This window comes from Nuphar pumila, chromosome 10, assembly GCF_984573655.1.
Source record: "Nuphar pumila chromosome 10, dmNupPumi1.hap1.1, whole genome shotgun sequence".
NCBI classification, from domain to species: Eukaryota; Viridiplantae; Streptophyta; class Magnoliopsida; order Nymphaeales; family Nymphaeaceae; genus Nuphar; species Nuphar pumila.
Window position 1 is genome coordinate 108,702,846 of NC_143258.1, and position 16,191 is coordinate 108,719,036.

At 37.6% G+C, this 16,191-nt stretch overlaps 1 protein-coding gene across 3 annotated transcripts in view; it reads right to left on the reverse strand.

Moving 5' to 3' along the window:
• LOC149827843 (inositol hexakisphosphate and diphosphoinositol-pentakisphosphate kinase VIP2-like) overlaps positions 1-16,191 on the reverse strand; it is a 214,241-nt gene that overhangs the window by 185,802 nt on the left and 12,248 nt on the right. For all 3 annotated transcript variants that reach the window (XM_090019686.1, XM_090019685.1, XM_090019684.1), the window contains exons 3-4: positions 6,834-6,880; positions 3,234-3,317 (exon numbers count right to left, since the gene is read on the reverse strand). In XM_090019686.1, the coding sequence (XP_089875812.1) occupies positions 3,234-3,317; positions 6,834-6,880 (131 nt within the window). The remainder of the gene's footprint in view (positions 1-3,233; positions 3,318-6,833; positions 6,881-16,191) is intronic.

Sequence of the window (16,191 nt, forward strand, 5' to 3'; positions counted from 1 at the left end):
CACGAAGTGTTCCATCTTTATATGCATATATATAATCTTGTTCTTTTGTAAAAACAGGCCAGCAGTGAACATGCATTCACCCCTTTTTATATTTTTTTTCAAAAAAAACAATTTATTAGAAACTCCCATTTTTTTTATTTTTTAAAACCATGCATGTTTTGACGAATGAAAACATAGTGTAACCATATGCAGATTTGTACATACATGCATATACAAGATTCATAACTCAAATATACATGTTTACACATGATCGTATTCACGTATACTCACAAAACAATTCAAAACATATACATGTTCAGAAATATATCATGAACATCAGGCTCGCATGTCAATGCTCATTCAAGAATGCATGCATATTCAGATTTCTTAATAACAACACCATTATACATACTTTTACTGAAAATTACATGCACACAACATTGTTTCAACATATATTTATATGCATCTAATCAGTCCATAACATGATCCATCTATGGAAATCGATACACATCAAAGAGCACTCTAAATAAACACTTCTACCTTAAATAAAAACTTTGTTTTGGCATGGACAGAATTTTGTTTCATTGAAAAGGTGAAAATAATCAAGAATACACACATGGAGGAAGATCCATGGATCATCCTCCATGTATCTTTGAAAAAACATTATAAAAACACTTTTTCATAAATTTCCATCAAAATATTGCATGGACATCCAATCTATATCAATTTCTCACTTGATTCAAGAGAAAAAACCCATACCATGAATAAAAAATTGAAAAAAACGATGGTGAAAGTTGAAAAACGTGGGTAGATGGTTGGAGATGGCCCAAACTCCTCCTCTTCTTCCTCCTTCTTCCTCTCCCTTTCCCTCTTTCTCTCTCTTTCTTTCTTTCTCTCTTTTTTCTTTTCTTCCTCTTTTCTTATTTTTATTTTATTTTTCTCTTTTTCTCTTTCTTCTCTTTTTTTTTCTATTTATAGAGCTCTAGATGGGCTGGAGAATAGAGTGCAGCCCCAGCTGGAACTCTCTTCTCTCTTGGATTTTCCGAAAATTTTGGACTCTTAAGTTGACTTTTCAAATTTTTACTTCATTTGGAACTCTATAATTCTTAAACCTTCTTAGATCCTTCTACGTGTGTTTAAGGGCTCTACTAAGAGTCCTAAACACTCTAAAAAAATAAATCTTGGAATTAATTAATTACTTAATTATTATTTATAAATAAATAAATGCCTAAAAGCTTCCAAAAATTATATTATTAAATCAGAACACTTCTAAAGTGATTTTTTATGGGTTTAAGGGATTTACTTAGAGTCCTAAACAATTGTCAAATTAAATTTTCAAAATCGATTAATTATTTATTTATTTATTTATTTAATAAATTTTCAAAAGCTTCCAAAAATTACTAAATTAACTTGGTAGGCTACTTAACATTAATTAGCTCCAATTTAAAGGTCTCCAATGAATTTTAAAGTTGGAAAAAATCGTTGGGTGTGGATTTGGATTTGGACCTGGATCCGGATCCAAGATCCAAATCCATCTCAAAAATTCAAATGGGTGTTAGGCTGGATCAAATCCATATTAATATGAGTCTTGGATGGGGTCCAAATCCATATTAATTTGGAACAAATCCATTAGATCCGCTCCGATCTGAATCTGAACCGACAAACTGCTCCTTTTTCAAAAAAATGCGATTTTCGGGCCAACCGTAGCCCGGATCAAGAAAAATAAAATAACGTTACGCTCAAAATTCTGAGACGCATTCAACGATATATAACCTGAATATGAATTCCAGATTTTGCCCAAAAATAACCCGAATTTCGCTTGAATTTCAAAGTCAAAAAATAAAACTTTTTCTTACGTTTTAAGTGATTCATTTAGGCCTCGCCAACGAGACTTGGGCCAAGCCCAGATTCCAAAGCATCGGTTTAAAATCGAGGTTTTACCAATTTTTCTTCTATACTTAGCCAAATTTTCGAAAATCATGAATTTAACTAAGTTTGAAAATACATGATATTAGAGTGTGTGCACTTGTGAGCTATGTCACATGGGTGCGGGTACGGGTGCGACACGGGTGTGGAGCAATTTCAAAAATTTTGGACACGGGGACACAGATATATATATATAACAATAATAAGATTATAAATTTTAAAGCAAAAATAAAAAAGTAATTTTATTGAAGTAACAACACAAACTTACCAAAATATAACACATAAAGAAGGAGGAAGACGATCGAAAATCGATTTTTTTTTTGTTTTTATACGTCTTTTGCCCTAAAAATAGACAAAAATAGACTCGATCAAAGTTGACCAAGTCCAAAATGTGGACGGACTTGACCCCGGTGCGTTGACCGCGTCCGACACTTTGTTGACCGTGTCTGCCCCGTGTCCGAAGCTGCACCCGTGTCGGGTACGGTTGACGCGGGTGCGTCGACCTTTTAGCCGAGTCTGCGTGACTTAGGTTGTGAGTGCTTTGTTGCTCTTGTATTCTTGCTCATAAGTGGCATTTGTTTTCTTTCCTATTGTAGACTACTTCATTACCTATGTCACATGGGTGTGGGTGCGGGGGTACAGCACTTTCAAAAAACTTGGGTGCGGGGGTGCGGCAATAAAAAAAAAACATATATATATATATATATATATATATATATATATATATATATATATATATATATATATATATATATATATATATATATATATATATATAATTTGTGCAGGGGAGGGGTCGAGTTGATGAGTTGTGGAGTCTGATTCAGAGTTTTTGCCCTTGCAGAAAGTGGGGTCCGAGGGCTCCCCCCCGTGCGGGTCCCGCACAAAAAAATTGCACACATTTTTTTTAATAAAAAAATTGGACACAAATGACCCTGGGTGTGGTCAACACACCCAAGGTCGGGTTGACCGTACCCGCGTCGAATCGGGTTGACCATACCCGCGTCGAGTCGCGTCGATGCAGGTGCGGCACCCTGCTGGCCGAATCCCGGTGACATAGTTCATTACATAGGCATAGGTACCCATAAGACTAAAATCACATATACATCATAGTGCGATGTCTATAAAACATGAATCACTCAAAACACACATGACCTACATATTCCATCATAAGGTCATGTTTATCAAACTTGAATCACTCAAAACCCATATGACATTTGTGCATACAAATAGGTAAATTATACATATTATAATTAAAGAGACATGGAATATGAAAATGCACAAATACCATGACAATAGAAATGCCAAGTATTGGTTAACAAACTCACTTTCGTAATGCAGCATATGCTTCAGCCTTCTTTAGAGGATATCCAGAAGAGTAGAAAGCAATCAAACAATCACAAATCGGCCACCTAGGAAATGAAATAGGAAGTAATGAAAATAGTCAGCCCAAAAGTTCTTGTAAAATGGTAACCATAAAGCTACTTAAGAAGATACCCAGGAGTGGTAATTAACCTAAATAACAAACAAAAGAAGTAACATCTCTAACATTGAAAATGTATTCTCTTGCCATCAAAAAAAGTTTTACTTGACCAATGCTTCAGCAGGCACCATAAATGATTTAGCCAGAAGGGCATGCATAAATGAGTTAAAGAATGGTTGGTTGCTAGTTGAAATTACACACATGTCAAAATGAATGATGTTCTGATGGAAATTGCATGCTTTCTTAATGCAGTCTCACGTGGATTACACTTATTCCATTAAACAATGGTATAGTATTTCAACATCATTACACAAGTTAAACTTTCTCATGCTCTAATAATTTTTCAATAAAAAAATTGGCAAAACTGCACATTCAATCAAAGATCTTACAGTCAACTGACACAAATTCAAGCATTTCAAATGTTTCCTGGATGGTTACCACATGTAATGCATGAAATAAATGTTTTTTTAGTAAACATCTATGCTTCTGCCATGAATTTAAAAGGCCATAACCGTACCAATTTCTTTGAAGAAAAAATTGCATACCTTAATTGCAACAAGCAGCATACTAGACATCAAATCAGGTGGAATATCCAAATAAAAAGATGAAAACACAATAAACAATAAATCCAGTTCTTCAATACGGACTCTTGCAGAACACTTTGATAGTACCCAAAGTAGTAACTGAACAAGTGTAACTCTAAGAACTTCAAGCGGTCCTCAAGAAAAACCAGCAGGTAGACTCAATAACCGTGAATAAGCCAAAGAACAAGAAAGAACATTACACAAGATTGCAGTACAAAGATCAGATCTATATCCTCACGTCTTAGCAGCCCCTCTTCCTAGGTATGCCAGCTACTCGATAGCATGGGTGGCTGGGACAAGCCACAGCAGATTATAGGTGTAATTACTCATTTTTTTATTACAACCTGGTCCACATGACCCTATGATAGCACTCGTGGAGTATCAAGTCAGTTGTATGCTACAAGGCTCACAACAGCTACTCAAATTGCACAAGATTGCAGTACAAAGACCAGATCTATATCCTCACGTATGTTAGGAGCCCCTCTTCATAGGTACGCCAGCTACTTGAATAGAATAGGTTTCAAGGCTGGAACGTCGAACGAGCCACAATAGAGGGTCACACCTGATTATATGTGTAATTTTTCGTTTTTGATTAAAACCCAGTCCACACGACCCTATGATAGCACTCGGGGAGTATCAAGTCAGTTGTACACTACAAGGCTCACAACAGATAAGGTTGGGTTATAGCCCAAATTGGTTGCAACAAAGATTGGTGACAATCGTTTCAGCCCACTCGAGTGTGCATGCTATTGTTTATGCTCCCAAAGGGTAACACAAACGGCCAGACATGGCATGTAGCATTTCAGCAGGCCTGAGCATGATGCATGCTGCTTAAGATGACAAGGAAATGAAGGGTGACGCTTGGCTAGTGCCATTTCAGTGGTCGGAGGCCTTAGCCAGCTACTTGACTAGCCATGTGTATGTGTGTGTGTGTGAGAGAGAGAGAGAGAGTATAAGGGGACAAGTCGGCTAGAATGACCAGGGTAAGCTCTCCCATGACATGTCCTCCTAGGTCGAAGTAGAAATCTGGATTCCATTCCGTCCCTAACTATCATATACATACCCAACAAATTACAAAATTAGATCCATGAGCCAGACTTAATTACAAAATGGATCCTATATCTGATCCAAACTCATTATAAAATGGATCCCATTCAAACCGAATTTGAAACCCTATTTCCAGATGGAAAACACCTTGCATCAATATCCATCAGATATTGTGTAGACTTTTATAGAGCCATAACAAGCCACTTCAGAAAGTAGTGCCGGTTAATTACTGAATTAAGAAGTTGCCCAAATTTCATGCCTAATCATTACAATGAACCTTGAAACAGTATTATGAGGAGGCAAAAGATCACAAAAGTCATGATCAATAGAACCACCGTCAATCCTAAATTGCTCGATATGGATGCAGCAGGCGAAACTGGCAGTAAGCTAAGGCAAAAGCAAAGTGCATGAAAGAATGGGGGAAAATAAGTGTCAATGAAAACAATTAGAGATTGGCACAAATAAAAATTACTAATATATGGACAGTCAGCTTCAAATAGGTGCATTTGCAGTTTCTATGTTGTCATCATGGTATAAAAGTGAAATTTCCTTTTTTTTTATTTAATGCATTAATGATGTTAGGTAGAAATCAGAAAAAACAGACGCCCAAAAGTAACCAGCAGAGATCATTATCAATGATTAGTGGATCTCATTTTCCAATGTTGTGGCAGCAAATTATAGGCATTGTTTATCTGTAGATCATATCAATACCATCTTCGCGTAGACCAGCTGCACTTTCACATCCTTTATACATTTCATGATGAAATTGTTTTTGTTTTTTAGATAGTATGGTGATAGTTTATGTTGTCATTACTTTACTTTTTTTTCTGAAGTAATTTTGTTGCGAAAATTCTCAAATTCAACTTTAAAAATCTTGAATTTTTCAAAGGACTCATCTTTGCTTTTCATAAACATAAGCAAATTTGGAGAAATCGTCAACAAAATTTATGAAATACAATTTTTTTGATCAATTGAAGTGTAGCCCCAGGCGGCTTCTGCTGGCAACACAGATACATCTTTTATTACCCCCATGAATTGGAAGTGTTTTTCAAATCACAAACATCACTATGTATGAGTTCAAGAATTTTAGAACTTCTTTTCACTCCATGAAAAGGTTTTTTTTAAACTTTGCTTGAATGCACACATCGCATTTATTATAATGATCATTATTGCAAATAAGAATTAATCCTAGTTTACTCATTTTCTTAATGAATCCAAAATGCACATACCAAGTCTATGCCCCTTATGGTTCATCCTTGGCTATTTTTAGGCTTCAAAAAGATATTTATCCTTCTATTTTACTGCAAACTTCTTGTTTTCTTAAAAAGGACTATATTTTCAAGTTTCATCTTCACAATATTGGAAATGAAAATGACTACTGCTAATGATCCAAGAAGTGGGATGAAGTGCATGTGAATTTCTCATAAATGTAATATCTTGATATATAGAGGTATCTTTTTATTGCAAAGTGGCATTTGTGTGTGTGAACACACACCCGCACACAAGCACAAGCACAAGCACAAGCATATGCATACTTACATAGGTATATGTATATATATATATATATATATGTGCATATGATCATATTTGCATTTATATGCATGTGTACCTAGACACCTTATTTCACAACATTGCAGAGTTAAAAAATAAGAGATTTAGGAGATGTTTTCTTTACTAAAATTAATATGTTAGAAAATTTTCTATACGTATGTGCATAATCTTTCTTATAACACACCATTTTTAGCCTTTTCAGGTGATAAAATAAGGGATTAAAAACATTGTGATTTACTAGAAAGAAGAACAGAAACATGAACCTTTCCACCGGTTGTTCAAGAATAATTCTGTCACCAAAGATCATTATCTGCATCGCAAGAAAAACAAAAAGTTACTGTTAAAGCATATCGTAATGCAGAAAAATGGCATTCTCATCTTGAAAAACAAAGGCAACAGGATCTGGGTCTGTATTCTAAAGATATGTGGAAAAATGCATCACTTTAAAAAAATTTAGGCCTGGAGCCTTTTCCCCAATCCCAACTTTTTCCCTAACTACAAGGAGCCCAAACAGCTGATTTAACTGACACACCAGTTGTGACTAAAACTCCATCTCACAAACACACACACACACACAAAACTAACTGACATGGTCTATAGATAAATGTCTCCAACATTCCTGTATTAAGGCTTCACAAAGAAGGAATGCTGGACTGATGCCGAAGAGCTCAAAATGCAAAATGGAACAGAAATTCATATACTGGAGTCCAGATAGATGCTTAGATCCCTTTTTAGCATCTCCAATTAGCTTCAAGTAAAATATACTCAATTGATAGAGCAAAAGAACATAGAATAATAGTCTTTAACACTTTTACAAGATTGCTCCTTTCAATCCTAGCACCCATTGTTATACTGTTACTAGGTTTTTCCCCTTTATTTGCTTATTGTCTTCCTTTCAAGGTTACCACTGATATTTATCGAATCACACACATCTGTAGACAACTAGATTCTCTCTAGGAACAGAAGAGAAATTACAACGTTTGCAGTTCAGTTTCACACAGGTAACTCCCTTGTCCCATATATCAATCTTACATAGCACTTTATCAGGGAATGGACCAAATATCACATGAATAAATGATATCTAATACCCAGCACTAACTCAACTGAAATGCAGCATTACAGATCAATTAGCTTTCTCAGTGATTTCTCAACACATTGCAGATATAGATAAAGAGCAGCATTAAAGAAAAAAATTCAAACATTCATGTCCACTGTCCACTTAGACAGCCACTAACCAGAGGAGATTTTTTTTATAGAATAAGGGCAAAAAATTCAACAAACGAGAGCACTTAAATATCCAAATAATTCATGTAAAACAATCCACATGACCAAAAATGACATTAGAGGGGAGAAGCAGAGAGGGAAATTATCACAGTTAGCTTATAACCAGTTTTTGAGATGACAGGATGCATCTCCAACTTATATAGTCGAAGGTACTGACTAGGCACCTAGTCAAAATAGTTGAGGCTCTACCGCCTCAGCCCAAGCTCCCAGGCAGTAGGGTCCTATTTTTTGTTTTTCTTTTCTTTTTTTTCCTTTTCCTTTGTTCTTCTATTTTTCCTGCTGCCTCATTTCTTTTTCTCCTTTTTTTACATATATGTATATATGTTTTTTACAAATATATTATGTGTATATATGCTTTATTCACACACACATGTGTGTGTCAATGTGCTTTATGATTTTGTGTCACTGTATATACATGATTTACTGTTTTACTCTATGATTTTTGTGTACATACAAGTGCATTATGATTTCAAAAATTTATTATATTTTTATTTTTATGTAATTATTCTTCCCTTTTTTGGTCCAGAATAGGCCGATTAGTCCCACCTAGGCATGGCTAGGCCTTTTAGGGGCCTACCACCGAACTGCTGACCAGCGCTTTGACTACATATCTCCAATAATTATTATTTATATGTTGCTTACAAGGGTATGCTGTTAAAATAGGTTATATATGTGGTTATATATATATATATATTGTAATTTGTATTGCCCTTCAAGGACATTTTGGTAATTTACTCTCATGTAATAGTACTGTTCACTAGGAACAGTTTTCCATTTGTTTTATTTTATTTTTTGTTTAAGTCTTTTTGTGTAAAGAGTATGGGTGCTATGGTCAAAAGACCATAGAGTCGTTGGGAGCTCCCAACGGTCACAAATGTGGCAGATGGTGTAAGATCCGGGTTTTTCAAAAAAAAAATTGTTTGGATACAGGTTGGATCCAACCAGATCTAGGTCCAATACCCCCCCCCCCCCCGGTGACTTATTTAAACACCCCCGCAGAGGGGTTTTCCTTGAGAAGGAAATGCAAAAAAAACTTGTGTCGTCGTTCCCACCCTTCGACACTCCCGACCCCCCCCCCTGCTCTTTCTCTCCCCCCGATTCTCCCTCTCCCCTGCGCATCTCTCTCCCCAACCCCGAGCTTCCCTCTCCCGTGTGCATCTCTCCCACTCAGCCGAAGGCCGACCCCCTCTGTCGAGATCCTCTTGTGTCTCCCCTTCTCTCCCAGCCCCAGGTACTCTCTTCTCTCCTCTCCTCTCCTCTCCTCTCCTCTCCTCTCTCTTCTCCTAGTGTGGCGCCGGCAAGAGGGTGCAAGCCCTCCTGCCTCACCCTCTCTCTGTTCTCCCTGTGTGGCGCCGACCCTCCTGCCTCACCCTCTCTCTATTCTCCCTGTGTGGCGCCGGCAAGAGGGCACCGGCCCTCCTACCGTCTCCTCCTCTTCTCGGCCAACAGGCAAGGGCAACGCCCCCTGCCTCCTCCTCTTCTTTGGTTAGCAGGCAGGGGAGACACCCCTTGCTTCCTCCTCTTCTTGATTAGCAAGCAGGGGCGATGCCCCCTGCCTCCTCCTCATCTCTGATTAACGCCCCTCCTGCCTCCTCCTCTTTCCCGCCTTCGGTTGAACAGACATAGCCGAGCAAGCTCGGCTTGTACCAAGCCCAACTCGGTTCACTTTTGGCATGAGCTCGGCTCGAACCAAGTTTAGGTTCGACCCCTATGACGCAAGCATTTCTTTTTTTTCCAATAACGTAAAAAGATTCCATCGTTTACTTTGCAGCATGATAAAATACCTTTTTGTGCACCCCCATCGGCACAACAGACGAGGCACGCGCACCAAGGCACGAGCCCTTAAAACCTACGCTCGGAATCGTCAACAAGACCATTTTCGAGGTAGGGGAAAGTTCCATACGAGGACAATGGCAGAACACTTCTAAGATATATATATATATATATATATATATATATATATATATGTGTGTGTGTGTGTGTGTGTGTGCTTTTAACTAAAAGACTCGGTGTTCCCATTCATTGGAATTAGGGGACCGGGATACCAAAAATTATCCTAGGTGGTAGGTCTCAATGACTTCTACAGAAGTATGGATGCATCCCTTCTCTATCGGTCATAGGTCGTCCCCTTAGGAGCGGATTCAGCTAGTTGTCTGAAGTATCAAAATACATATAATAACAAACCCCTGGGCAGTCTCAGTTGTTCCTACGTTTCTCATGTGCGTACCCTCAGGACAGTTAATTTTAAAACAATGTTATCATGTTCATTTTACTAATGTTAAATTGCATATCGTGAATGGAACTACACATGTGTTAGTCTTATTCTAAATTGTTATATCTATGCACCTACCAGATTTTTATCGATCTGACTCAGTTTCATGGGTAGGGGTGATGATTAGGTCAGTACGGCAAGTGATGGCAGGATAGGGTGATGATTAGGTTGATGTGGCAGGCGATGGCGTGATGACGTGATGATATAAAGATCTCACTCTTTCTCTGTCGTTTCGCTCTTGAGTACGTTTTGTAATTTTGTATAAGAGTTTCTTTTGAAATTCCTCTTTTGTGTAAACTTTAATTATCAAAAACCTTGTTTTGAATCTATATGGTTTCAATGCTTGTATGGATATACAAATCCATTGCGTAAAAAAATGTTCGCATGTAATGCGCCCAAGGTCCGTTGACTTGTTCTTTAAAACACTATTTTGCGTTGAGCTATCAGAAAAATGATTGATTGCAAAGCTTCAAATTTTTCCTAAAACTTTACAAGTTCGGGATTTTGGAGCGTTACAATAACCATGGATATTGTATGCCTACAAAATCTTCTCAGATATAAGGGAATTGGCATATCCAAACCTTCAAAGATGTATTGCGATAATAAAAGCGCACTTTACATTGCCAACAACCACACCTTCCATGAGGGTACTAAATATATTGAGATGGACTGCCACTATGTTTGTGATGAATTCTTGAAATGAACTATTGAGTTATCGCATGTCACATCAGAATATCAACTTGAAGATTTTTTCACCAAAGCTCTGGTTGTGCCTCGTTTCTTGTTTCGTCTTAGCAAACTTACGGAGTGGGGTTAATACGAGTCAGATAGATTTTTTCCTACTTAGAAAGAGAGATAGGGGTTGTTGCATCGATTGTAAGGTTATACCAGGAGAAAGTGTAGCTACACAACATAGAGTCTTAATTTTAGATCTTAGAATTAGACAATGCCGCAAAAGGGATAGACATAGGATAGATCCTAGAATTAAGTGGTGGGCACTGAAAGGAGCTAAACAAGGAATGTTTGTAGAGCAGGTAGTTAAGGAAGTTGATTGGTGTCTCGAGGAGGATTCAGAATCAATGTGGAATAAGATAGCGGGTGGTATGAGAAAAGTAGCTAAGGAGGTATTGGGTGAGTCTAAAGGCGGTGCACCACTAGGTAAGGATACATCATGGTGGAACGAGGATGTCAAATTAGCTATTAAGGTTAAAAGAGAGTGTTATAGAAATCTAAGAGTCGTGATAATGAGAATTTGGAGAAGTATATGATAGCAAAGAAGGAAGCTAAAAAAGTTGTTCGAAACGCGAGGGCTAAGGTATATAAGGAGGTTTATGACAAGTTGGATACCAAAGAAGGCGAGAAGGATATTTATAGGCCTGCAAAGATGAGAGATAGGAAATCGAAGGATTTGGGTATGGTTAAATGTATCAAATATGAAACGCAAAGGGTTTTAGTCAAAGATGAGGAGATTAAGGAGAGATGGAAAGATTATTTTGATAAGCTATTTAATGATAGTCATGCTCAAGATCTTGGAGACTTCTCCATTCCTTTTCATGAGATAAATCGTGACTTCATGCGCAAGATTCAAAAGAAAGAAATTGCAGAGGCTTTGAAGAAAATGAAATCAAGAAGGGCAGTGGGCCCAGATGGTATACCTATCGAGTCTTGGAAATGCTTGGGAGAGAAAGGTTTAGAATGGTTGACAAATCTTTTTAACTTGATTTGGCGAACAAATAAGATGCCTAATGAGTGGAGGAAGAGTACTTTGGTGCCTTTATATAAGAATAAGGGTGATATACAAGATTGCACAAACTATCGTGGTATAAAACTCATGAGTCATACTATGAAACTTTGGGAGAGGATGATTGAGTCTAGGTTGAGGAAGGTTGTCATGATATCGGAGAATCAATTTGGTTTTATGCCTGGAAGATCAACTATGGAAGCTATACATCTTCTTAGACAACTTATTGAAAGATATAGAGAGAGGAACAAAGATTTGCATATGGTTTTTATTGATTTAGAGAAGGCATACGATAGAGTACCTAGGGACGTTCTCTGGTGGACAATGATGAAGAAAGGTGTTTCTCTCAAGTACATTAGTATAATTAAAGATATATATGAAGGAGTAGTAACCAATGTCCGCACTTGTGGAAGGGTGACAACCAATTTCCCGATAACGGTTGGGTTACATCAAGGATCTGCTTTAAGCCCTTTCCTATTTGCGATAGTGATGGATGAGCTTACGAGATCAATTCAAGAAAATGTACCGTGGTGTATGTTGTTTGCTGATGATATTGTTTTGATTGATGAGTCTAGAGCTGGGGTTAATGCTAAGTTAGAATTATGGAGACAGACATTGGAAGCTAGAGGTTTTAAGTTGAGTACGAGTAAGACTGAATATATGGAATGTCGGTTTAGTAAGCAACGAAGTAGTGATGGGAGTGTAGTGAAGCTTGGTGAGCAAGATATACCGGTGAATGATTATTTCAAATATTTGGGATCCATCATTCAAAAGTATGGAGAAATTGATGGAGATGTAAATCATAGGATAAAGGTTGGGTGGTTGAAATGGAAAAGTGCTACTGGAGTGCTGTGCGATCGTAGAATGCCATTGCGGTTGAAGGGAAAGTTTTATAGGACGACTATTAGACCCGCTTTACTATATGGTACGGAATGTTGGGCTGCCAAGAGACATCATATTCAAAAAATGAGTGTAGCTGAGATGCGGATGCTTAGATGGATGTGTGGAAATACAATAAAAGATAAGATTCGGAACGAAGAGATACGTAAGAAGGTAGGTGTTGCACCCATTGAAAATAAGATGCGAGAGAATCGTTTACGGTGGTTTGGACATATTCGGCGAAGGCCTAATAATGCTCCAGTTAGAAGGTTGGAGAAATGGGAAAATATATTAGTTAAAAGAGGTCGGGGTAGGCCTAGGAAGACTTGGATGGAGATGATAGGAAAGGATATGAATGCTTTGAACCTCACCGAGGACATGCGTTGGATAGAAATGATTGGAGGAAAAGGATTCATGTGGAAGACCCAAAATGAATTTCTTTTTTGGTTCATATCGCTGACCCCAATTGTTTTGGGATGAAGGCGTAGTTGTTGTTGTTGTTGTATATATATATATATATATATATATATATATATATATATATATATATATATATATATATATATATATATATATATATATATATATAGTTTGTATTGCCCTATAAGGGCATTTTGGTTATTTACTCTCATGTAATATTATCGTTCACTAGGAACAGTTTTTTTATTTATTTTATTTTTTTTTTGTTTAAGTCTTTTTGTGCAAAGAGCATGGGCTCTATGGTCAAAAGACCACAGAGTTGTTGGGAGCTCCCAACGATCACAAATGTGGTCGTTGGGGAGCTCCCAACGACTCTATTGGAAGTGCCCCAATAGATTCCCATGCTCTCATTTTTGTATAAATAGATGTTGAGCCCGTCTCTAGTAATCCAATGCCTTGCTTAAGCATTTCTATTCAACAAGGTTATATTCTTTTATTTTTGTGTTATTGTTCTAGACTCTTTGAAGTCTTTCTAAGCACTTTTGTGCTTGAATTGTCCTTTCTTGGACTTGTGTATGTGCTTATGCACCTTTTTTTGTAATTTTGCATACTTCATTACATACGCCACCATAAATGACAACCCTAAAACACAGACAATAAAGAAAGAATTAGAATCAAGCTAGTACTAACACAAAACCTATCTTAAAAACACCCTTATGAGTAGCCAAGCAACCTTGTAAAACTCCCTCTCCAGATGTACATCCATGATCCAACTCAAACATGTATAACTTATCTTTCAATAAAATATGTTGCTCCCTTGATAATCCTTTAGTAAATATATTTTCCACTTGATGATATGAAGGGACAAATTTAGTCTTTACTTCTCCAGTGTCCATTCTCATGAATCATGTAGTAGAGGATTGGTGGCGAGCAGTATAGCACTTTTATTATTAGAAAATAGCACATTTATTTGCCTTTATATTCATCACCATCATGAAACTTTTTACGAATTAAATTTCAGCCACTATTCCAGCTAAAGCTCTATACTCAGCCTGAATAATGGACCCAGCAATAGTTTTTTGTTTTTATCTTCCATGATATCAAATTTCTCCCCAAGTGCACTTAGGCTCTGTTTGGATTAATGTGATTCTCAGTAATGAGATTTCATAGAGGTTTCTTGTTTGGATGCCATATTTCTTGTAAGAAAGGGAATTCTCACCTCCTTATGTGGGAATCCTAATTCTCAATCCATCAAGATATTGAGAGTTCCCTCCTGATACCATCCTCCCTCCCTCCCTCTCTCGTCCCCCCCCCCCCCCCCCCCGCTTCGATTGTCCCTTCCTCTCCTCCTCTTCCTTCTCCTGCTCATCCTCTCCTCTCCTCCCTCTTCCTTCTCCTCCTCTTCCTCTCTCAGGCAAACAACTACAGTCTATGAGGAAGCCTATTCTCAGGTAAGTGAAGACACTAAAAAGTAGTATAGGAATGGAAATCACTATCCCATACTTGTTTATCCCTGTTTCACAGTTATATATCTCTTTTTGATCTTCTGTTTTTCCGTAGTTATTGGATTTTGTCTGAACCCTAAGATCTAGAATGTGAAATGCATCATGTTCCCCATATTTGATTTTGTTTCATCTTTTGATTTTCCTTATTTATTGAAGTTTTTTATGAAAAGAAGTCTGGTTACGGGTCATGGATCTGAAGATCCAGACCCGTGACACCCAATTCCTCATTAATGGCATTGTGTAATATTGATTATTGTAAAAAGGGTATTCTAGTACCCTAATTTTGTTTGTAATCTCATGTTAATATAAAGTAATACACTGCAGACGACCCATGTACAGCAGGGTATCGGTTTTTCCCAAACCTCTCTCTCCCTTCCTTTACCTCTCTCTGTTTTGCAGCTCCAACGTGAGACGGACTGGAGGTTGCAAAACTAACATGGTATCAGAGCCACGCTTCAGCTGAAACTGGGATCGATTCAAAAAGACACGTCTGAAGATCCTCTTCTCCTCTATTTCCTCTTCCAAAGTCTGAAAATCAATCAAAAAAAAAAGTACGGTTGTTCCTGTTTTCCTTTCTTTTTGGATTCACGACTGACCCAATCAGTCTCAGCAGATCCTACACCTATTCCCTATTTCTTTCTGGAATCACGACTGACCCAGTCAGTCTCAGCCTGTTTCTCGTCTCTTCTTGGGTTCACGACTGATCCAGACAACTGAGATTTCCTTTTCGGTTTCTGGGAATCACGACTCCCCCTCTTTTCTCATCCAGCCAACTTTGGATTCATCCGCTTCTTTTCTCAATTTTTCTTTCTACAGTTTCGTTTTCTCCTACGTTGGTGGTGGTCGAACCTTGGTTTCGCCACTGTTTGTTTTTATCTCTTGAGTGCTTCAGCCCAGATTCCCTCATTCAGCCATTAACAAGCCGACATTAGGAATACATATGCACATTTTTTTTGGGATTTTCATATCCGACATTCCATTTCATATACAAATCAGAAATCTGATTGTCTTTAAATTTCTGTTCCGTATCAGCAATCTGAATTAGTTCTTACAAAAAAAAAAAAAAGGAAAAATTACAGAACTGCAGGTGTAAGTAGATTGTGCTGAATACATTCTTCATTCTGTGAAACATGAATTCTCTTCCTAACCAGTCAGTTCTTTCTTCAAGTTTCCTCAGCCAACTTGTGTCTGAAAAATTAAATAATGGAAATTTCTTGACTTGGAAGAGGCAAATCATACCTTTTATTAGGAGTCAGGATCTTTCTGGACATCTGGATGGATCCATTCCAGTTCCTCCTGAGTTCATATCACAAGAAGAAAGGGACAGCAAAGGGGAATCTACTACTGTATATGTTAGAAATCCTGAATTTGTGGCTTGGATGAAAAGAGACCAAGCGCTTGTTGCTTATATTACATCAACACTCTCACAAGAGGTTCTTGTAGCCATTCCAGATGACTGCACTGCCATGCAACTTTGGAACAGACTTGTTCAGACATACTCACAGGTTTCTCAGGCCAGG